The sequence below is a fragment of the Polistes dominula genome, unplaced genomic scaffold, assembly GCF_049000335.1.
Source record: "Polistes dominula isolate Pdom_NZ unplaced genomic scaffold, Pdom_raw_medaka contig_18, whole genome shotgun sequence".
NCBI classification, from domain to species: Eukaryota; Metazoa; Arthropoda; class Insecta; order Hymenoptera; family Vespidae; genus Polistes; species Polistes dominula.
The window spans coordinates 5,018,938-5,043,893 of record NW_028301164.1 but is presented as its reverse complement, the minus strand read 5'-3'; the positions used below and the strand labels follow the sequence as shown (position 1 = coordinate 5,043,893).

At 29.6% G+C, this 24,956-nt stretch overlaps 1 protein-coding gene across 5 annotated transcripts; it reads left to right on the top strand.

The window, feature by feature from the left end:
• The first annotated feature begins 34 nt into the window (after positions 1-34).
• On the top strand, positions 35-24,909 carry LOC107071319 (uncharacterized). Of its 5 annotated transcripts, none has more exons than XM_089178801.1 (34): positions 35-485; positions 4,290-4,767; positions 7,735-7,863; positions 8,215-8,345; positions 9,080-9,206; positions 9,614-9,742; positions 9,885-10,028; positions 10,241-10,329; positions 10,469-10,673; positions 10,934-11,094; positions 12,073-12,178; positions 13,431-13,553; positions 14,620-14,834; positions 14,922-15,021; positions 15,113-15,447; positions 15,536-15,776; positions 15,877-16,014; positions 16,257-16,442; positions 16,532-16,815; positions 16,894-17,059; positions 17,171-17,371; positions 17,457-17,846; positions 18,108-18,442; positions 18,544-18,682; positions 18,775-19,088; positions 19,228-19,387; positions 19,456-19,619; positions 19,705-19,970; positions 20,049-20,446; positions 20,566-20,811; positions 20,889-21,056; positions 21,170-21,283; positions 21,360-21,516; positions 22,061-24,909. In XM_089178801.1, exons 3-34 carry the CDS (start codon positions 7,744-7,746, stop codon positions 22,195-22,197), a joined length of 6,189 nt encoding a protein of 2,062 aa, XP_089034927.1. In that variant the 5' UTR covers positions 35-485; positions 4,290-4,767; positions 7,735-7,743; the 3' UTR covers positions 22,198-24,909. The 5 variants fall into 5 exon arrangements, with proteins under 5 accessions (XP_089034927.1, XP_089034928.1, XP_089034926.1 ...); XM_089178800.1 differs by lacking the exon at positions 35-485 and adding an exon at positions 4,008-4,183; XM_089178802.1 differs by lacking the exon at positions 4,290-4,767.
• The last annotated feature ends 47 nt before the right edge of the window (positions 24,910-24,956 follow it).

The window sequence follows — 24,956 nt, the reverse complement described above, 5'->3', positions numbered from 1 at the left end:
ATGAACATAAAAGAGTTAGGTCTTCGCGCGAAATAATCCATGCTTCAACGGAATCTCACATATTTCTACGTTTTCGTGACGTATGGAAAGTTCGTTTCATTACTAAGAGCATATATTGAAGAAATAAATTAAGAACAAGATCACAAAGTAAATAATAAGTAATATTTAATTGGGGATCAAAGAAAAAAAAGAACCGGTCGTGTATCAATTAAATTTCCTGTTTAGATAACGTTTTCCGAAAATTTTACCTTGCTTTGTAGAGACAGACAGAGAGAGAGAGAGAGAGAGAGAGAGAGAGAGTGTGTGTGTGAGTGATTTGCGGAAAGAGGGGAAGGTAAAGGTGGAAGGGGTAAGAACACGAAGCCGGTAAGAAGGATCGATTGTAATAGACAAGACCGTGTGAACCGTTCAACATCGTCTAAGAAAACTATTTCTATTCTGCTAAACTATCTTACAATTTTCCATACAAATTCTCGACGATTCAGGTAAATTTATTTTTGATTTTTCATTATTAATATTTATCCTTATTTGTTTTGTGTATAGTATAGAGGTATAAATGATTATCGATTCTAACGGTATATTTCGATTATCGAACTGACGATAATTTCGATTATTAAAAGTTTTTTTAGCATGTATAAAAGTGTTATATTCATACCATTAGTCGAACGTATATATTTGAATATCAGTATACGTTAAGAAGTAAAATTAAAAGAGAGTATAATAATTGTATATATAAGAAGTTTTTATCGTCATTTTAATGAAATTTCTTCTTGAAGGTAAATTATATTTGGAAATTTCAAGCATTTATGATTCTAATATGTCATTGTTTTATGCTGCGTTTATATGCATCTATATGTGATATGTATCTATATGTATGTGTATATATAGCAGCTATGTTATTCGAAGTACGAGAGTTAATCGATAATCGTATATAGAAAAGAATTCGCTTCATAGAGTCGCATACTCAGCATTGTAGAGATCTTTTTTTTCTTTAAAACGTCCTCGAAATATTCTGTTATATAGAATTTTAGAAAATTTTTAACGATCTCTTACAGTATTAAAAAAAAAAAAAAAAAAAAAAAAAAAAAAAACGATAACAATTAAAAGAATATATAAATATATAATTAAAGTAAATAAGTAAGAATGTCTATTTTCTTGTGAATTCAAATAATATAGGAGCTTGACTATTTATTATTAAACATTATATTTCAAAAGCTTTTCATACGTTATTTATATCGACTCTAATAGCGATGCGATTAGACGAAAGATTGTAATAATTAAATCATTATCAAGTAATTACACATATTAACGACATATGAAAAAAGGGTATCTTTACTTATTAGATAATATTTTAGTGTTATAATTTAATCATACAATTTAAACTATTTTCATTTTGTAATAAATGATAATTAATACATTCACAGGAATGCGTAGCAAATTAAAATGATGTGTATATATCATTGTGATGATTTATGTGAAGAGAAAAAATATATAGTTTGGTATATTGATTTGGTATATTGAGGTAAAACCACCAAGTACAGTTGATTGAATAATACATAAATATTTAAAATATAGATAAGTTCTACTGATAGAAGTGTATATTTCCTTATGATAATCAACGAGTTAATGGAATACCCACGTGTTTATAATCTTCCTCCTCTCTTTCTCTCTCTCTCTCTCTCTCTCTCTTTCTTTTTCTCTTTCTAATTGTATTGTGATCATAATCAATAATGATTGCTTTGGGAGTATTATCGAAATTGATCGAGCCTCTTGCCCATTGTTCTTCCTGTAGGTAGAATGAAATATGGGCGTGGTCGATGAAAGATAGATAAACAGACAGACTGACGGACAAACGGAATGAACAACGTAAGTAGTTTAAATCGCAAATAGAAGGCATGCGGTGAACACGTGAAACCACGGTGTCACTGACAGGTGCTCGTTGCAATCCTATTTAAAAAAAAAAAAGAAAGAAAAATAAAGTCAAAGTATTCTTTACAACTGCACCAAGTCATATAATAAATTTGTATTCACTAGTTTGTAGTTCATTTTTTATTGGTAAACTAAACTTATTGAATATGTGATAGGTGACATAAGTAAATAAGATATGATATTGATTAACTAATAAATAATATCAGAATATTTTGTAATTTCGTCAATAATATATTAATATATAATAGAGTATTGCATTAAGTCGGTCTATAAGTAATGTTGAAATTGGGGCTATATTTTATGACTAAATAAATGGTGTATTGTTTAAAACCATATATTTAAAGTGAAAATGCTTAAACATTACTTATTAACCAAGCCTATGGAGGTGTATATCTATTAAATATATAAAAAAATTCAAAATTCATTGAAGGAACGTATCTATTTAATTAAAACGATATGTAGTGTGGTGTATTTATTCGGAGGTAAAAATAATGGTAAAGATGAATTGTTAGCATTTGAAAGCTCATATGTTGTGAATCACGCCGTCTGCCAACGCATTTGCGATCGCATTTGTTTGATAAGAATTTATAAAGACAAAAACCTTAGTGCGTGGTATTTTCGAGAATATAGATTATATAGATAGAAATTTATAGATAGATATAACTTAATAATTTTATTGAAGTGAGGAAACATAATAAACAGTAATAAAGAATTTCTATGAGAAAGATGTTAAGAGTATAGAAATAATGCTCGTTGAAAATAATATAAAGCTTTTGAAACGAATTAAATAATTGCATTATGTCTAGTAGTAAAGAATGATGTAAGGAGTCTTGTTATCAGGAAACATTTAATATGTGTACATAATTCTTTCATAATGATGCTGGCAACTAATTACTTTTATATCTTTATCTTACAAATGGTTATTTGCTCATTGCTCGCAATTTGTATCATTGTGATGAAACGAATATATTGTATATTTTTGTTACAAACTTTTTTATTAGTTAGTCATAACCTATCAGTAAGTTTAATAGAGATACCCACAAAATATAATATAGATTTTTTTTTTATAATTACCTATTATCATCTTTATATATTCAAGAGGTTAATGTATAGAAGAGTCATACATAATATATTTCATATACTTTTATCTACTTATTTTATCCATACACATTTTTTATCAGCACAATTCATAAATTAATTCCATTTATTTTTTTAAATAAAAAATCTTTTTATGTGATTATTTATGATCGATTAGGCTTAACGTATAACACAACACATTACCTAAGACGAGAGAGGGAAAAAGAACGTAAATTTTGTTTATATTTTAGAAAAAATTGAACTTCCAAAAGATAGTTACATGATTTGCATATAGAATTTGTAATGTTAATTATAAATATGTTATAGATTAAATATGAAAATAGATGAATCATACGTACAAAATGAATTTATTCAATTTGTTATTGTCAAAAGAGAAAAAACAGAAATCTACGTGGAACTAATATAAACTAATAAACTAATATAATGTATATTTTATACGATATACGTCACAGTGAACTATCATAACTTTTGTTGATAAGATTTTTTTTCGTAATATCGACTAATATAAGAAGATATTCGTTTCTCATAAAATCATTCAACATTATAAATATCGTATTATTAACGTTTTTTTTTACAATAGTTATTAGAAGATATTATATTTTTTTCAACGTTACAGGAATTTGATCAATCGAGGAAATATAATCATTATTATTGCGTAGCAAGAATATAAGATTTCTTATAGATACCACCTATTATATATATATATATATATTTATTTATATTGGCAAAATGCCGCTCATAAATTGGCAACGATAAGATTCCACCGTTCATTCTAATATTTTAGAAGTTAGACTATTTTCCTAATGCATATCTAATTTTGTAGATATAGATATAATTTAAGAATTTGTTACTATAAACTCGCAATTCTTTTGAACTTTTCTATCCCCTTTTTTCTAAATCGATGCATGAATGAAACATAATGTTAATTAACGAAATAATCAAGAATAAATTGGATAGGTCCAATAATAGATAGAAGAAAAAGAGGAAAGAGAAAAGAGAAAAGAAAAAAGAAAAAAGAAAAAATCGAAGCTTTTTATAAACAAATTATCTTACACGAGTCGTTAACGTGAAATAAGGTATTCGTCGAAGACGTAAATGGCAGGATGAGTGGGGAGGATGAGCGTGGTAGGAGAAAGCCCAATAGTAGGAAGGATTGGTAGGTGGGAAGACGAAACTGTAGAAGTAGTGGTAGCTCGAAGAGCTGGACAGTAGTAGTACCTAACCTCCTTCGGATAACCTTAAGCTACGCGTTTATCTTGCAGTTTCTTTAGCGTGGTGAACTCCCGCCACTGCTGCCGGTCTATTTTACGACGAGTTCCTTCTTCATCAGAGTTCTATTAACGGTCGAGGGTCTACAACCGCCACCTCCTCCTGCCTGCCTGCTTGCCTGCTTGCTTGTCTTACCGAGAAAAAGGAATAAGAAGAAGAACGAATTCTCCACTAACTATAATAACTCGTGTGACTATAACTAAAACGTCTAAGGAATTTTCGAAAGATTTTTCTCCATTTTGTTTTTTCGTCTTTATTGAAATAATAATAATAATAATTTAAATTGATATAAGCACAAAATTCAAGAGAATTCGATCGCCCCGGGAGGTCGTTGGTGTCGTCGGTGTTGTCGCCTATTGACAGAGATAAACGAGATTTTTTTCAAAAGAAAAAAAAGTGCTATTAGAAGAAAAATTCATTTAGAGACTTTTCGTTCCAAGGTACCTGTGTGATATTTTCTTTTCTTCCAAGGTGAGTTTTTTCTTTTTTAGTGAGAGAGAAAAAGGAAGACGATAATTTAGTATTCTATAGAAAGTTTTATTCATGTTATTTGTCGCAAGGGCATGATTTTATTTCATGAATTTAAAGTAACCGTCTGTAAGAAAAGCAGCAAATTAAAGAGGAAGGAGAAAGTAGAGGAGGAGGAGGAGGAGGAGGAGGAGGAGGAAGGCCTTCCTCTTATCATTTTTCTTTTTGATTTTGATATCAAGCATCCTTTGTGATGAACATATTTTTATTTATTTACATTGTCGAGGAATATATCAATTTTGTTTATTTATATAGTTATTAAAATGCTTAATAGTTATGTGATTGGTTGGATGTGTATCGGTCATCGTGAAGATTGCGATAAGTCGAATCGAAGTTTTTATTAATCGATTAAAATGCATTCAGTAATTTTATTGCTTAACTCGAATTTCGATTTGAAATCTTATAGAATTTTTTTCTTTTTATCTTTAATTACCTTGCAATAAAAATAATAATAAAAGTAATTTTATACAATTTTTATAATTGTAATCGAGAAATCTGTTGAAAATTATATCAACGATGGTTGCATAAAAAAAGGAAAAGAGAAGTAATTATGGCAACGAGCTTATCAGATATCATGTAACGTAACAATAATGACTATGAACATTGACAATGACGAAGAAGAAAATTGTTATTAAAAGTAAGTCGAGACGAAATTTTAACATGTCTCTTCTCTTCTTCTCTTTTTCTCCTTACATGTTCACAAAGTCAATGAGCGTATCTGACCTAGAATCGATATAACTGATATAACAAATCAGCCATTTAAATCTGACTTATAATGACCGTATAATTGAACAACTTAAATTAATGAGAAATAGTTTGATAAATTATAATTTATCAATGCTATAAAATTCAATCAAAACGAACGATATATTTTATTAACAAAAAGCTTCCAACGTATATACTACATAGCGACACAAAATTTCGTGCGAATTCTATCCTATTATTGTACGTTTACAAAAATGATATAATGTGAATTATGGTATTTATTTCTATTAATAATTTCAATAATATAATAAATTTGAAATATGATATAAAAGTAATACACACACACACACACACACACAATAACAAGTGTGACTTGCCATTATAAAGGTTTAATAAAGAAAATTAACAATGGTATATAAATATTAAGAAGCAAAAAAATGAAAAAAAAATTAAATTAGACAAATTCGAGACGTAGTTAGAACGATTTGATGATACGTTATCTCTCATAGATGCATCACTGATGATGGCGTCGTACTTTGAGCTTCCTGTATATACATACGTTGTATATACATCAATAACCTTTTGACATAAGTAATTACGTGAAATTACGCAGATATCGTTCGGTAAAAATAGTAAGCACGCGTAAAAAAGTTCATTGATATTTTTCTTTCTAATCGATTAGTTTATCGCATGTCCCTTGCGTCAAATACTTCATCCTATTGCGCAATTTTCAATATATGTGCGTTTAGTGATTATATATTGAAGAAATGTGATTGTTTACTTGTGTGTAAAATATAACATTCGATAAGTGTTAATCGATTCGTATGGGAGAAGGTTGTAAATGCGCGTAACTTAAAACTATACCACGTGACCCCATGCGGTTTTGAAATACAAGAAATACGTCGTTACGTCTTTCTTCTTATTTACCTTTCGCTTTTTTTCTTTTATTATTATTATTATTTTATTATTATTATTATTATTATTATTATTATTATTACTTTTTTCATCAATCCTATCGATGAAGGTCGAACAATATATCAAGTATAAAATGCTCTTTTCTTTATTGATTTAATTTGAAACGAAGCCGATTGTAAATCCAATCGTTTTTGGCTTCTCTCTTTCTCTCTCCCTCTCTCTATCTATAATAAATATTCTCTTTCCGATATTGCAACATGGTGTTGATGATTCAGGTTATTACTATGTAGTTTTTTTATTTAAATATTTAATTGTTTGATTTATTTCTATAGTATTATAATGTTTAATTTATTTTAATATTAACCTTTCAGAATCAATAATAACGAATTTAATTTATTCATAAACATTTTCGAGATGTGATGAAACGCATTATGTTTTATATATAATAACCGGTCACAATAATGTGTCTTAAAATAATATTGATTTTATTTTTATATCGGTTCGATAATCTTTAACTCGAGAAAATGATTCTTGTTTTCATCGTCATCGTCATCATCAGGGTTCTGACTCTGCGCTTGAACGAACGAACGAACGAACGAACGAACGAACGAACGAACGAACGCGTGGGCGTGAGATTTATTGATCTCTATGCTATTTGGCTTTTCGCATCATGTGACGTAACTATATATTTGCCCGGTGCATGATTAAATGCGACCAAAACTTCTCGTGCATGAAGCAAGAAAATCGAGATTACTTTCAAAACGATTGATCAAACTTATTATATATAGAAATATGTATTTATGCGTTGTTAGTTGTGTCACTTTAGAAAGTAAAATGCGTTAAATTCGTCGTTCATTGAACCAGAAAAACTTGAGAAAACTCATTTTCGAGACTCCCTCTCATTTCTAGATTCACTAAAAAATTCATTTTTACAACGTTATATAAGTAAGCTATTCATGGGTGAGTGTGGTGGATGTTGTTGCACAGGAAATATCAGAAGATACAATAAAGTTATTTTGTTAATACTACACGAATAACTTTGGAATTTCTCTGTTATTTTGTTTGTTATGTTTTTTTTTTACCTACAATATTCAGGTCACGTTTAGAACGTTTGGGAATTTTCAAGTAAAACCAAGTAGAGTTTTGAATGTTCCATATATACATATGTGTAATTCCATTGAATGTCTTCTTCTTGATATTTATTCAAGGAAGGATATAATATGTATACGATGTAGAATAAATATCGATACAATTGTTCTTCATTCTTTTTATCTTGCTTTTTCTGTTTAGATTGAAAACATGAATTCTGGGGATTATTGGTCTCTTCCTCCAAAACAAGGTCTGTATGACCCAACACTTGAAAAAGAAGCTTGCGGCGTTGGATTTATCGTCGCTATCGATGGCAAAAGATCTCATAAGGTACAGTACTATATAATGTTTGAATAACAAATGATAACATATTTTAAAAGCATATAAAATAATCAATGTTTAGTTTACAATATACAAATATATGCAATTGTTCTCAAATATAATCTAATAAGATTATATTTTTTATCATTTAATTCTACTGGTAATAAAAATAAAAACAAAAATGTGTGAAAGTTCTTTTTTTTTTCTTTTTTTTTCTTTTTTTTCTTTTTTTTTTCTTTTTTTTCTTTTTTTTCTTTTTTTTTCTTTTTTAAGGATTTCCATGATACGCTCTTTAAGTACAAATTTGTAATTTCTATAGGTTATGTTAACCGTTACTAATGATAAGAATCAATATTTCAGATTATTCGCGATGCCCAAACACTTTCCGCACGGATGAATCACAGAGGTGCATGTGCTTGCGATAATGATACCGGTGATGGTGCCGGTGTCCTTTGTGCTATACCACATGAATATTATGCTGACGAGATTCGGTAAGAATATTTTCAAATATTAAAGGAAATACTTTGACGGTTCTTCCCTTAATTACGAAAACAAAATAAAAAGTAATTGTGTATTACGTTATACAGTGATAATGTTCATGTGGGGGATTTTTTTTTATCAATACTAAAAAGAAAATATATATATATATATATATATATATATATATATATATATATATATATATCGCCTTTCCTTATCAAAAATTTCCGCAATAGGTAATTCTTAATGTTTGTTATATCGTTTTATCCATGACAGTGCTAATATACAAATAGAATATTAACATTATTGGATTCTTACATGTATGTGTGATTTTTATACCTATAAATATTTTATTATCTATTTCTTACCATTAATTGTAGATTTAACTGTAATTAACAGAAGTATTAAATTGCATAACTCCGAGTAATAAGTCTGATAGTTGAGTCTAATTTGAGAGTTGCGTGTGTATTGATTATAATCGTGCACAATTCATTGGAACTAATTCTCTACGTAATACTATACTAGTAATTAATTACATGGATCGTATAATATCTTACTATATGTATATGTATTATATATAAATTGAATGATAAGTGTTCCAGCATTTATATATACACACTTACATATACACATATATTATGAATTTGAATGATATTACCGATAAACATATAATGAAGTTGTATTTATTCAATAATTTCAATTGATTAATGTTGCGTAAGTTCTTATCAAATTTATTTTATTTTAGCGAGAAACAAAATATTGAGCTGCCTAGTCTAGGACGTTACGCTACTGGCATACTTTTCCTTGACAAGAATACACATAAGGAAACTGAAACTGCATTTGAAAAATTGGCTGAAGAATGTAGTCTAAAAGTATGATTTTGATTATCCTCGTAATAATACTAATAATCGTAGTTGCATTTGTTAATACGTTCTGTGCCAAGCCCTTTTAACCTGACTTGTCATTCAGGCATTCAATGAATTTTGCTTTAACAAAATCAACCATTATATGTAACTATTAATTATTATAAATATAACTCTATACTGCATTTTGTATATTTATATAGAATATTTATATATAATATTTTAATAGAAACATTTTTTTACATAATTACATTTATTATAAGCATATATTTTTAGCACATTAAATAAATATCTAATGGTAAGTGTACCATCGGTGGTACACGTGGCACGGAACGTGTTAAATATCTGTTATATTATATTTTGATAATAATATTACTTTAAACTAATGTTGCTTGAATACAATCATTTTTTTACAGGTAATTTGTTGGCGCGATGTTCCAACAGATAATACGCAAATTGGCCAAGTTGCAAAAAAATGTGAACCTTATATGCGACAAGTATTTGTTACAGGTGATCAAGAGGATAAAGAAATTCTTAAACGTCAGGTATTATTAGATTTTAGTAAATCGTGATAATAGAAGTGAAATTTAGAGAAATTTGTATACTACATTTGTTTCAATTTCTTTACACGCAAATTGTAATATGTAATTTTAAAATGTATTATTGATTTATCTTTTTTTTTTTTAGATTTTTGTATTGAGAAAGAGATCATCTCATACAATACCTAAACCTGGATTAAGATATTATATCTGTTCGCTCTCTTTAAAAACTGTTGTCTATAAAGGTCAACTTACAGCGGATCAATTATGGTCATACTTCGAGGATTTCAAAGTAAATAATAATCTGAATTATACATCGCATACATATATAGGATTTAGATAAAGTCTGATAAGATTTTTAATGTTTCGATCTACAATGACTATGTATATAATATTATTTTCATATGAATATGTGTGAACCCTATATATATATATATATATATATATATATAAGAATTTAATTTAATAAGTAAATTATTAAGAAATTTTGCGTGTTTGTTATAGTCAGAAAAATTCGAGACTTTCTTGGCATTAGTTCATACAAGATTTTCCACGAATACATTCCCTAGTTGGGAAAGAGCACACCCATTGCGGTAAGTACAAAATATTATCACCTCTTGATAACAATATTATCTATTATAAGAAATAGTTGTCCATATAAATATCATAGTACTATTTGATTTATTATTAATAAATTACATCATATATTACATCATATTTTTAATCTTATAGATTACTCGCTCATAACGGTGAAATCAATACTTTGCGAGGAAATGTTAATCTTATGAAAGCTCGAGAGGGTGTTATGAGCAGTCAAATTTATGGTAATCAACTGAAAGATCTTTATCCGGTCGTAGAACCAAATCTTTCGGATTCTGGTGCAGCCGATTGCGTACTTGAATTCTTAGTAATGGCGGGACAACGTTCTTTGCCTGAGGTATTGCTATCATTATCTGTACTATATTAATTTTTCAACTTGTATTTATTTAGTCATGCTGACCATTTATTTGAAATACTTTTAACAAATGTAATGAGCTATTAAAATATAGTCTATTTTTGATTATGCATTAATAGATCGATTTGTGTTATTATAATTGAGAGAGTAAATGTGATAGTACTGATTTCTTTTGAATTGTGTTAATTAAATAAAGCAATAGTTGTTTAAAATATAATATATATATAAAATTGAATGCGTAGGCGGTCATGACTATGGTGCCGGAGGCTTGGCAAAATGATCTTACAATGGCCACGGAGAAAAGAGACTTTTATCATTGGGCCGCGTGTTCTATGGAACCATGGGATGGTCCAGCTTTATTGACATTCACCGATGGCCGTTACGTTGGCGCTATCTTGGACAGGTAGAAAACTTTTACTATATTTTATCTTAACTTTCAATCAATTTTTCATGAGATCTGATTATGATTACGAGTAGTTATTATAATACTGCTAAATTTATATAATGTTATTTAAGAGGACAAAAGATTGATGTAAGAAACAAAAGAAAAATCTAAACCAAAAATTGATCTTTATATCTATCTCTGTTACTTTATATTATGGATTATATACTATATATATATATATATATACATATAGCAATATTAATTCTACTCGTATTAATAGAACAACGTGTCATATAAAGACACGATGTTATATGTCATCAGCATGTTAGAGTTCAAAATAAGAATTCTTCAATGAAAATTATACGGTGTCATAAGAATGGCTAACGAGTAATAGTACGAGTATATAATATATATTTCAATAAAATAAAATAATATATAAAAGAGAAGCAGAGAAATCGTTTAAAGGTAAACATGGATTGGTATTGTAGGGGGAAAGACAGGCATAAATAGATTAATGGTAGAAATGAATATTTCAAAAGTAAGGGTAAATCAAAATCTAATTGCAATGTAACATTTGTGTTTTCCGCGTTTGCTATTATTATGTCATAGACTTCTCAGCTTCATATTATAGTTTGATTACATATAAAATAAAGTATATATCGTATTATCGCTCGCTTCCCTCTGCGGTTCTTGGGTGTCTAGCAGTGTGGCATTTCGTTACACTGTATGGCGTCATATAATACAGAGCCTGGAGTGTAAAATCGGTGTTGTGTTTATTAAGATACTTACATACATCGTGTTGTATTCAACTGTGTATATGTGTGGGCTGCATAATAAATAAAGGTAAAACCGGATTAAGTGTGTGCGTGTACAGAACTACTTATATACGAATGCCGGCAGGAAGGCAAGCGAACAAACAACAATATAGACAGCAGATACTAGTTTGCGACACAGAGGTGATAATAAAAAAGACTTTTTTGAATTTTTGTTTGGCAGAAATGGCCTGCGCCCCTCGCGCTTCTACGTCACTAAGGATAACGTGATGGTGATGGCGTCCGAAGTGGGCGTTTATGACACACCGCCCAGCAATATAACCCTGAAGGTAATCAAGGAATTAAAGGAAACAACGGCTCTCTCTCTCTCTCTCTATCTCTGTGGGAATTTTTCAGCGAAATTAGCTCTTGTAATAGTGCTAATTATTTAAGCGTATAACTCCCTTCGTCTGCTGTCGTCGTTGTCGTCGTCATGGTCGTCGTCGTCGTCGTCGTCGTCGTCGTCGTCGTCGTCGTCGTCGTCGTCGTCGTCGTCGTCGTCATCGTCGTCATCGTCGTCATCGTCGTCGTCGTCGTGTAGTCGTCTTCGTCTCTCTGCCATCTTTTTTTCTCTCTATCCCTCTCTATCTTGTTCAAATATAGAAGAATTTTAGCTTTAGGGATGAATCTTTTTACAAGGAGAGACACCACCTACTGTATTCCTCGATTGAAGCATAGCTGGTCGAGTATCTTTTTCTACTATCTCGTTCAAGATGACAAAAATCAGAAGATGAACGCTACTTAAGGATTGCGTTAAGATGGATTTCTAGTTAAGCAATATAAATCGAAATCATTCTACAAAAAACTCTTGCTTCGTACATACATACCCATATTCATTTATCATACATAATTAATTTTTTGCCATTATTCGCATTGCTTCCATTTAACATTACTTACGTTAGTGATTTCTTTCCCACGACTTATCATTTTTTTTATCTCTTTTTTTTTTCTTTTTATTTAAAAGTATTCTTTATGTTTCATATATGTGTATTATTTTTAATTCTTTTTTATTATACATTTTTAGTATATACTTGCTTCTTGTCAAATGCTCGAATAATTGAATTGATTTTGATCAGAGATAATAATTATATAGTCGTGAGAATAGAATCATTGAGAAAAGAGAATCGCGCGTTCCACGAGGATGAAATAGTTATCTATGAGGGATAGACAGAGAATTTAAACAAAACAGAAAAAAAAAATGTTCACAATATAATTGTTATATCTGTTTTCATTGTTCGAGGTTGCATTAGTAAAATGTTTTGAACAAAAGTATATTAGTTGTTTCATCTGTTCGGTAAGGATAGAATGACACCGTCTAACATACATATGTTTTTATGCTATTGTATTTTATTGTATGCGTAATGGCAAATCATATGCTATGTTTTATTTATTTTTTCTCATGTCATATTTATGATGTATAATTTGTCATTTAGGGACTAGGTATGTATAAAGCAGTAGGACCGTCATCCAGTGCTGTCATAAATGCCGATCATTTGTAAAGTTTAATTGAAAATGATTATTCATGCTTCGTTTTATTTACAGAGTCGTTTGAAGCCTGGCAGAATGCTCCTTGTTGACACTGAAGAAAAGAAGATTATACAAGATGTTGAACTAAAACAATACATTGCAAGAAGCAGGCCTCATTCTAAGTGGCTTAAAGAACAGGTAATTGTTATGCTTTTGCTTTTTATTTCCTTCTTTTTCTTTTTTTTTTTTTTTTTTTTTTTTTTTATAACGATATACATATATTATATTCTTCATTGTTTTTTATAACATCGCTTTATGTTGTTAAATGATCATCAACTTCATCATATATATTGTTATGTTAAATCATATTCATGTGCCATAACTATTAATGGGATGCACACTTATAACAAAGCCAATAATTATTATTTTATAAAATAAACTACTAAATATGTGTTTCGACACAATTTTGATAACATATGATTATTGGGTGTGATTTAATTCACGAAGAGGAAAGTGTTCTTTTAAATAGAGGATATACTAATACCGAATAATTTTTTTCAATTTTCCTATGTGCTGACATCCATCATATTGTGTGCAGAGGGTGAGTCGAAACCTTAAAGAGAGGTGTTGTGAACTTAAATCATGTTGCTAGTTTATGGAAGTATTAGATATTTTTTCAATATTACTTATATATGTGTAGAAATATTACATTAGGAAGCACCGTATATTGGTATCCCTAGAAGTTTTTGGTATTAAGCTTATATCTTTGTGTTTTTTCTATGGCCTATTTATATTTTTGATATTTCAATAGAATTGGGATTTGCTCTTATCTTTTACTTTCACTATGTAGTATAAAAAAGTTAGACAATTTTGTTAATTCTTGTTACATAGACCAAATGGTGTTTTTAATATCTCTTATTTTTAGTATTTCCTTTATCTAGATTACAAAAGTACACACATACTTGCATTTATTATTTATTCATTTTAAAGTAAAACTTTTTTAATCTATACATTCCATTAAAGCATGCTTTTTAATATTATCGTTGCTGTATCATCACAAAAGTACTGTATCATTACAAAAGTATTGTAGGTACAATATTTGTAGGTACAATATTTGTAGGTACAATATTTGTAGGTATATATATATATAATTTGATCATTTATATATTTGATATTGTGCTTGTGTTAATAATTAGTTTAGCTTTTCTGTTGTAAGCTTGTATATAAGTTACATCTGGTAACATTGAAGCTTTTTTAAAAACAGATAACGATGGATGAACTACGTGCTGCTCATACCGCTAATGGCGGTACATTGAATATGGTTGGATACAATTGTGATGTTCAAAAAAACAATGCTATCAATGGTCTTAATGAAATTTCGGCTGTTAATCGTGTCTGGGGTGGTGATAAAAGATTGTCTTTATACGGCTATACGTTAGAGACCATCAACTTATTGTTACTTCCAATGGTACAATCTAAGTATGTAATATATTTTTGTTATTTTATTGTATTTTGTTGTTATTTATTATGTTAATACATTAAACAATTCATTATTTATCTTTTTAGAAAAGAAGCCCTTGGCTCCATGGGTAATGATGCACCACTTGCGTGTTTGTCACAATTTCAACCTTTACCATACGAATACTTTAAACAATTATTTGCACAGGTATTTTAAATGTTATGTTTTTTTTTTTTATATTTTGATTTTTGTTAATTTTATAGATAATATTTATTTAATCTTTTCTTTTCCATACTAGGTGACAAATCCTCCAATTGATCCATTCAGAGAAAAAATCGTCATGTCGATGCTTTGTCCAATTGGTCCTGTAAGCAATATTTTAGAACCAAGCGAACTCCAAGTACATAGATTGTTCTTAGAACAGCCAATTTTATCTCTCGATGATCTTGAAGTTCTTAAGCAAACCAAACACCGTGGATGGAAAACTAAGGTTATTGATGCTACTTATCCTGTTGAAGATGGACCTTCTGGTTTGGTACAGACTCTTAACCGTGTATGTGATGAAGCTAACGAAGCTGCTAGAGGTGGCTATCAATTGATTGTTCTATCTGATCGACAAGGTGGTCCAGAGAGGTAAAATTTCATAGCGTTGTTTTAAACCATGATAAGTAATTTTTGATTCTTTACATTAATTTAATTTGAATAATTGTTGATTATGTAGAGTTCCTGTTAGCAGTCTATTAGCATTAGGAGCAGTACATCACTTTTTGATTGAAGAGAGACAACGAATGAAAGTTGGTCTCATCTTGGAAACTGCTGAAGCTAGAGAAGTACATCATATATGCGTATTACTTGGTTATGGTGCAGATGCTATTTGTCCATATCTTGTATTTGAAATGTCAAAAAATTTAAGGGCAGATGGAGTTTTTGATTATACATTTACTGATGAAGTTATATACAAGGTAACACATGCAGGAACTTGTATTAAATCAAAGATGATTAAAAAAAAAAACGCATGTATTTTTTTTCATTTCATAAAATGAAATGCATATGTTCGTTTAGAATTATTCTGAAGCTATGGAGCGTGGTATAGCAAAAGTAATGGCCAAAATGGGAATATCAACTTTACAATCTTATAAAGGAGCTCAAATCTTTGAAGCAGTAGGATTAGCTGACGAAGTTATAGATAAGTGTTTTAGGGTATGTACAAATTTATAATTAAGGAAAGAGAATATTTTTGTATACATTTTCTATACATTTCCAAATGTTCATTCTAAATGATGATGATCTGTTACAAATGATTATATATTGGATCCAATTAATGATGGTTATATGATTCAATCAAAAATATATGATGTACTCGAGATCAAAGAAATAATGCTTTTAAGTATTGTAGATAAATTTTTGAAAAAAAAAAAAATATCTTATGCATTTGTATCTAGGGCACTCAGTCACGTATTGGTGGAGTAACATTTGAAATATTAGCGAAAGAAGCTTTTGAAAGACATCAAATAACATATTCTACAAAACCAATGGATATGTTAATAATTCGTAATCCAGGTATTTATCATTGGCGATCTGGTGGAGAAAAACATATCAATGATCCTGGCAGCATCGCTAGTTTGCAGGTAAGTGATATTTAAATTTATTGCTTTTTAGTACTATAGTTTTATTTATTATAGAAACAGTATAAAAAATAATACAGTAATTGTTCCAGGATTATGTTGTTTCTAAAAGCAATAATGCTTATGAAAATTATCGTAAAATATCAATGGACATGGTTCAAAATTGTACATTGCGCGGTCAATTAGTACTTAAAACATTAGATAAGCCAATAAACATAGACGATGTAGAACCTGCTTCTGAAATTGTTAAACGATTTGCTACTGGAGCTATGAGTTTTGGAAGTATTTCACTAGAAGCTCATACAACATTAGCAGTAGCTATGAATCGCATCGGAGGTAAATCTAACACAGGCGAAGGCGGTGAAAATGCAGATAGGTTAATATTTTGATTTTATTTGATATTTTATTAAATTAGTGTTTACATGTAAAAAAATTGAAAAAAATTCTTCACCAGATATCTTAATCAAGATCCAGAATTTAACAAACGTTCAGCTATAAAACAAGTAGCCAGCGGTAGATTTGGAGTAACTTCAAGCTATCTGGCTAATGCCGATGATCTTCAAATTAAAATGGCTCAAGGTGCAAAACCTGGAGAGGGTGGAGAATTACCTGGCTATAAAGTAAGTGTCACTTTTGATTGTTCACTCTTATAATATAATATTTTTGTAATAACTTTTCTAATAATTGTTCTAATAATTTGTATTTTTCAATATATTTGTCTGTTTATTTAGGTCACCGCAGATATTGCTGCAACCAGACACTCGGTAGCTGGTGTAGGTCTTATTTCACCACCTCCTCATCATGATATTTATTCAATAGAAGATTTGGCTGAATTAATCTATGATTTAAAATGCGCGAATCCCAATGCTCGTATATCTGTTAAACTTGTATCGGAAGTTGGAGTAGGTGTAGTTGCAGCAGGTGTAGCAAAGGTACATTAACACAACCATGTACGAAATATTCAATTATTTATTCAAAATAAATTATCATTTGTATATGTATATATGTATGTATTAGGGTAAAGCAGAACATGTAGTGATATCTGGTCATGATGGTGGTACTGGTGCTAGTAGTTGGACAGGCATTAAATCTGCTGGCCTTCCATGGGAATTGGGTGTAGCAGAGACGCATCAAGTTTTGACATTGAATAATCTTCGATCACGTATGGTAGTTCAAGCTGACGGACAGATGCGAACAGGTTTTGATATTGTAGTTGCAGCATTACTAGGTGCAGATGAATTTGGTTTCAGTACAGCTCCTTTGATTGCCATGGGATGTACTATGATGAGAAAATGTCACTTGAATACTTGTCCTGTTGGTATTGCAACGCAAGATCCTGTACTTAGGAAAAAGTTTGAAGGAAAACCAGAACATGTGATCAATTTCTTCTTTGCTCTTGCTGAAGAGGTACGTTGTATATAACACGTTAATATCGTAATATTAAACTATATTTTGTATGTATTATAAAAAAAAAAAAAAAAAAAAAAAAGTGTGTAAAGAAACAAAGGGTGAGGCTACTTGATACAGTAAACAATGTTTCACTCAACATTGTATAGAGTAAGTCTTACAGGTATCAATTTTTCGTGTTATGAAATAATAAGTATATTTATTTTCTTTAAATTGTTTATTTTTATTTACGAAAAATGTTCTATTTGCATGTTTTAACAGGTTCGTCAGCATATGGCGAGTCTTGGCATTAAAAAATTCCAAGATTTAATAGGACGTACAGATTTTCTTAAAGTACGCGACGATATAATTATTGATAAAGCGAGAACATTGAGCTTCGTTAATATTTTACGAAATGCATTGGAATTAAGACCAGGTGTGAATATTCGTGGTGGTTCTATTAAACAAGATTTTCAATTAGAAAATAGACTTGATAACGAATTGATTAAATTGGCTGAACCAGTATTAAATGGAAAAGAAAAACGTGTTGATATCGAAATGAATATTAACAATGAATGTCGAGCATTCGCATCTACTTTAAGTTACCACATATCTAAGTAAGCCAAATAGTTTTTTAATTATTTGTTTTCTTTATTTTCTTTATGTATGTTTCTTCAAATTCATGGAGTATTCACATATATCATTTTATTTTTTGCAGACAATTTGGCGAAGATGGTTTGCCAGAGCATAGTATTAATATTAAAATGAAAGGTTCAGCAGGTCAAAGCTTTTGTGCTTTCATGACAAAAGGTATTCATGTGACACTCGAAGGAGATGCTAACGATTATGTAGGAAAGGTAAACACAGTGCGGCGTGTTATTTAATTAATTGTTATAATATTGTATTATTATATTATTGATATTTTCATTACTTTTCCTTTTGATGATAGAGTCTTTGTGGCGGTGAAATCGTGATATACCCACCAAAGGAATCAGATTTCAATTCTGAAGCTAATGTCATAGTAGGAAACGTTTGTCTTTATGGCGCAACTTCTGGAAAAGCATATTTCCGTGGTATCGCAGCTGAAAGATTCAGTGTTCGTAATAGTGGAGCTGTAGTAGTTGTCGAAGGTGTAGGTGATCATGGCTGTGAATATATGACTGGTGGATGTGCTGTCATTCTTGGACTGACAGGACGAAATTTCGCTGCTGGAATGTCTGGAGGAATAGCCTATGTTTTTGACGTTGATGGATCGTTTAAGAGGTAAATTCTACTACTACCCATGAAAATATTCTTTGTGAATATTCTTTCAAGAGATTAAAGTACATTATTAGTATTATACATATATATTTATTAGTGTTTTACTATAAATGTATGCTCTTCTCTATTATTAATATTTTAGCAAATGTAATCCAGAAATGGTTGAGTTATTGCCACTTAACAACCCCGACGATATAGCTTATGTAAAACAATTGTTGGAAGAATTTGTTGAAAAGACTGGTTCACTTATTGCTAAGGATTTGTTAGTTCTATGGCCTGAACCAACAACAAGATTCGTTAAGGTAAATCTTGTTAATTGCACAAATAAAATATATTACATTAGATATAATTTAATCAATTTATTTATTAGGTATTCCCTTACGAATATCAACGAGTATTGAAGCAATTAGAGGAAGCTAAAGAAAATCAAGCGGTAGTTCTTAATGGAAATTCACAAACCGATTCCGCATTGAAGGATATTGAAGATGCTGTTACAGACACAGAAGCAGCACAGAAAAAATTAGATAAAATAAGGTAGTAATTAATGATAAAGACTGAGCAATGAATAAAATTAAAATTAAAATATTATTTTTTTGTATTTTTTTTATGACATTTTTAGAGGATTTATGAAATATAAGAGACACACAGCATCATACAGGCCAGTTGAAAAGCGAATGGATGATTGGGACGAAATTTACAATTTTAAAGTTGTAAGAAAAGGATTACGTACTCAAACAGCAAGATGTATGGAATGCGGCGTTCCATTTTGTCAAAGTAGTTATGGTTGTCCACTTGGAAATATTATTCCTAAATGGAATGACCTTGTATTTCATTCCAATTGGAAAGAAGCGCTTAATCAACTCTTACAAACTAATAATTTTCCTGGTAAACTATTTAAATTATAATCTATAAATCAGTATTATAAAAAATGCACACATAATTAAAAATTATATTCAATTATAGAATTCACTGGAAGAGTGTGCCCTGCACCATGTGAAGGAGCTTGTGTACTTGGTATATCGGAACCTCCTGTTACTATAAAAAATATTGAATGTGCAATTATTGATCATGCTTTTGAACAAGGATGGATTCTTCCACATCCTCCTACAGCAAGAACTGGACATACTATAGCAGTAATAGGTTCTGGTCCAGCTGGTTTGGCTGCTGCTCATCAGTTAAATAAAGCTGGCCATTTAGTAACTGTATACGAAAGAAATGATCGTATTGGAGGATTATTACAGTATGGTATACCTACAATGAAATTATCCAAGCAAGTTGTACAAAGAAGGGTAACTTTATTAGCAGCAGAAGGTATAATTTTTAAGACCGGTGTCAATGTTGGAAAAGATATTACTGTTAAGGTATATATATATATGTATATATATATTTGTTTTGTAATTTGTAAAAGTTCTAATTATAATATATGTATTTTATTAAAAATTATAAGATATTTATTTTTAAAATGATATTTTTTTTGTAGGAATTAAAAGATCAGTACGATGCAGTATTACTTTGTACCGGTGCAACTTGGCCTAGAGATTTACAAATTCCTGGTAGACAACTTGAAGGAATTCACTTTGCTGTTAGTTTTCTGGAACATTGGCAGAAAAAGCAAATGGGCAATGAAGCTCCTCTAAATTTACAACTTATGGCTCAGAATAAAAATGTTATCATAATAGGTGGTGGTGATACCGGCTGTGATTGCATTGCAACGTCTTTACGTCAGGTATCACATTACTTTCAATACGTTTAATTGTATAATTTAAAATTTTTACATCTTTTCCTTTTATAATAATATTATAGGGTGCTAAGTCGATTACTACTTTTGAAATCTTACCTGAACCACCTGTAAAACGGGCTTCAGATAATCCTTGGCCTCAATTCCCTCGAGTATTTAAAGTAGATTATGGTCACGAAGAAGTGGCTTTGAAATTTGGTCGTGATCCTCGTCAATTCAGTACTCTTAGCAAGGTAAATGAAGAAATGTATATTAATATATTATCATATTATAAGAATATTTGAATATTAATTGAAAATAAAGAAGATGAAGAAAATAAAGAAAATATTGAAAATATTGAAATCAGGAATTTTTGGATAATGGTAATGGGCATGTGAGCGGTATCAAGGCTGTGACTGTAGAATGGACAAAGGATTCTTCTGGTCGTTGGAAAATGGATGAAGTTCCTGGAACTGAAAAGGTAAATGAGATAACCAATTACAATGATCAATGTGGTGGGATAGCGCGTAATCTTTTTTTTTATTGTATCTTTTAAGGTTTACAAGTGTGATTTAGTTCTACTTGCCATGGGATTCTTGGGCCCAGAAAAATATATTGCTAATGAGTTACAAACAAAAATGGATGCTCGTGGTAATTATGAAACCTCTGTAGGCAAATACAAAACTAATTTACCTGGAATCTATGCAGCTGGAGGTAAATACATTTTTTGTGTAGAATTGAAAAAAATAGTACATGTACAGTATATACTATAATATATATAGCTTAACTCTCTTTGTTGATCGGTTCTGAGTTAACTCGTGTTTCTATGCGTTTTTTTTTTCCATCACGCTATTTACAAGGAAAACGCAACGAAAATAAATATTACAATAGTAACCGATTTTTGTGTACTATTGTTATACTGTGTTTATCATACGAAAAAGAAATATTTAAAGTCTAATAATAAGTAAAATTTATTAAAAATTACTTATATTGTTTTTATTTTCAATTCAATTACGTAGTAATAGCCGATCAACAAAGTGATAAGAAAAAGTATTGGCACGGACTACTGAATAGTTCGTATAGTAATATGTACTTTTATTTGAGCGGGATGCTGATTTAATGCTGGTAGAGAGAGAGAGAGAGAGAGAGAGGGAGAGAGAGAGAGAGGGTTGGGAGGAGAGGTAGATGGAATGTTCATGTCGCGAATGATAAATGAAACATATAACTTGATGATATATAAAATAATGTTGATATTTAGATTGCCGAAGAGGTCAATCTCTGGTTGTTTGGGCGATAACAGAAGGAAGGCAAGCAGCGAGAGAAATAGATGCTGATTTAATGGGATCGACTGGCCTTCCTGGAGCTGGCGGTGTAATAACTGGTGTTGTTGTATAAGAGAGAGAGAGAGAGAGAGAGAGGGGTAAATGGAAAGAAATCGAAGAAATTCTCATTGAATCATATCGAAAGCTGTCGAATGTTCATGTCGAATGATAAATGAAAATCGTTCGGCGCGGAATGGTGTTGTCTCTGCCATGTGGAGAAAATACAAGTTGGTTTTTTCAAGTATTTTAGCATAGCTAGAGGAAGCTAGGTTAAACTATAAAGAAGAGAAAATATCAGAGTATCACAAAAGAAGATATTTAAGTTAAATATTAATGAGTATAACACTTCATACGAAAGCATATTGACAAAAGGCTAAATGATCATTTTCTTACATCGGAGGAGAATGTTCATTTTTCGATTTAAAACTTACTTTTTACGATTTACTAATTGTTTGGCTTAGTTATTTTTTTATTATGGAATATTGTTTCCATTGAGAGAGCACATGATTAATAAAAATGAAATTGATTAATGATAATGAAATGAAAAATAAATAAATAGATACAAGAAATTATATAGCAGGATTATGAAAAAATAATAGAAAGAGAGATGATATCAGGTACGTAAATCTTAGAAATGATACGTTATTAATAGCAAGATCGAAGTTTCAATAATAATTAATTAATTATTTTTCATCAAAATAGTTCTCGTATATATAGAGATAAAGAAAAAAATCTATGTTAATTCTGTCAGGGGTTATGTGATTTAACAACATTATGGGGTTAAAAAGAAGTAAAAAAATGTATATTTGTTTTATCATTCGTGATAAGATCTTCGATCAAATGATATTAGATGTTAGTATGAAAATAATGTAAACGGTAGAACACATAACGGTACATACGTAAGATGATTTATTATAATGTCACTCGCAGTTCGATGATTATTACTATTTACTTCAAACTTTGACCACTGATGTGTGATTGGGGTGTATTATGTTTTATATTGTTATAATTATATATTTCTCCAATATATTAACTAATGTGATCAATTAAGTTAATGTATTGATTAAAAAGAGAATAATCCAGTAGAATAATTCAACAGCAGAAGCAGCAATATGCAGTATTTCTTGAGCATTGCATAGAATAGTTCTTTCTTTTTTTTTTCTTTTTTTCTTTTTTTCTTTTTTTCTTTTTTACAACATAAGAATGGGCTAGCTAAACAAAAGAGAATATAAGGTGGGCCGGCCTTAAGTTTATGGGAAATTTTAAAAATTAATTATCTGTTGTCTTTTTTGACATTTATGCTAATTATTTGATAGTCTCAGATTATAAGATTACAAGTTTATCTTATAAATCATAGATCTAACTACGAGTCTACAAAATCTCTTAATCTTTAAGATATCCTTAGAACTTCTTGCCCATCCCCCATAAAAACGAATCCTTTATAATTATAAATGTATGCACTTCTTTTTAATTTGGAAATATTCAAGTTGTGCTTGTGTGTCTCGTATATTTTCTAACATTTATCTCGCGTAGAGTCCGGTTTTATTATAACCGGCATTAAATATATGATTTGTTCTTAATATAATTCATAAGTTTTTCAATGAAGATTTCGATATATTTTCGATATATTTTCGATATATTTTCGATATTAAGTGATCGATTTAGATGTGATACTAATAGATCATGTATTTGCATATATGCTTTAATGGTATTTCTTTATATTTACACAAGGCATGTATATTGTGTTTTTATTCGCGTTAATCATTAGTGAATATTTATGTTTATTCATATTTGTCATCATACACTTTGATAAGGAAAGATATATCCTTTAGATAACATGACGCAAATACAAATGTATGTATGGCCGCTCTATTCTATTATAAATCTTGTTTCTTTTTTCTAGAAGAATTTGTTCGAAATATTTGAAATTTCATTCATTTGGATGATGTAAAGTAAATTTAAGATTAAATTTAACAGTAATCGCGAAATAATGATGTATTTAATGTATCAGATTTACTGTTAAATGTTTATATACTATATTTATAATTATATTATTGTATCTTTTTTGCATTTGAAATATTATATCTATACATATATATAGATACAGATACAATTTTATTTACATTTAATTGCGTCGGAAAGCGGCCATAACTAATAACGTGTGTGTGTCATATTCCGAGACAATAAAAAATATATTTCTGCGTCATAGAGAAACAGTAAAGTTTGCTAGTCTGTTTTTGTATAACTTTAGATTGACATTGCTAAGTATTAGAAACAGTTGATAAAAGTATCAATTGAATAATAATCTCGTAACAGTAAATAAAAATAATTAACGATTCAGATAAAATAAAATAGATATAAATTATATTTGAATTTTCCCATATTTATATCATTTCTTGAAGAAAAAAAAAACAATAACAACAAAAATAAGAAGAATAATTGCAACGTGGAGAGGTATTCTCCTCCCCCCTACGCTGATTAATTAAAAATAGTTGCCCAAAATCCACTTTGGTTTTTTTGATTTAAAAGTTTAATTTTGTATGGAAAGCAGAAGAAAAATTAGAATAAAGAGAGAAAAAGAGAAAAAAATAGAAAGAGAGAGAGAGAGAGAGAGAGAGAGAGAGAGAAAGTGAGAGAAATATGTAATTTTACCAACGTATAAATTACTTATGATACAGTTGCGTTGAATAAAAAAAAAGAAAATAATAAACGCGAAACTATATGTTATAATAAAAAGTGGACAAACATTTATTCGAAGTAAAAAATAAATAATATAGTAAAGAGAGATATAATAATGTAAAATATAATATTTCGTAGAATCAATGGTAAATC

Excerpts from the sequence above, each read along its gene's own strand:
- LOC107071319 (XM_089178802.1), top strand. The coding sequence starts at position 7,744 with ATGAATTCTGGGGATTATTGGTCTCTTCCTCCAAAACAAGGTCTGTAT. Across the intron at positions 8,346-9,079 it reads TATTATGCTGACGAGATTCG|CGAGAAACAAAATATTGAGC; the intron begins GTAAGAATATTT and ends ATTTTATTTTAG. Across the intron at positions 19,971-20,048 it reads ACAAACTAATAATTTTCCTG|AATTCACTGGAAGAGTGTGC; the intron begins GTAAACTATTTA and ends ATTCAATTATAG.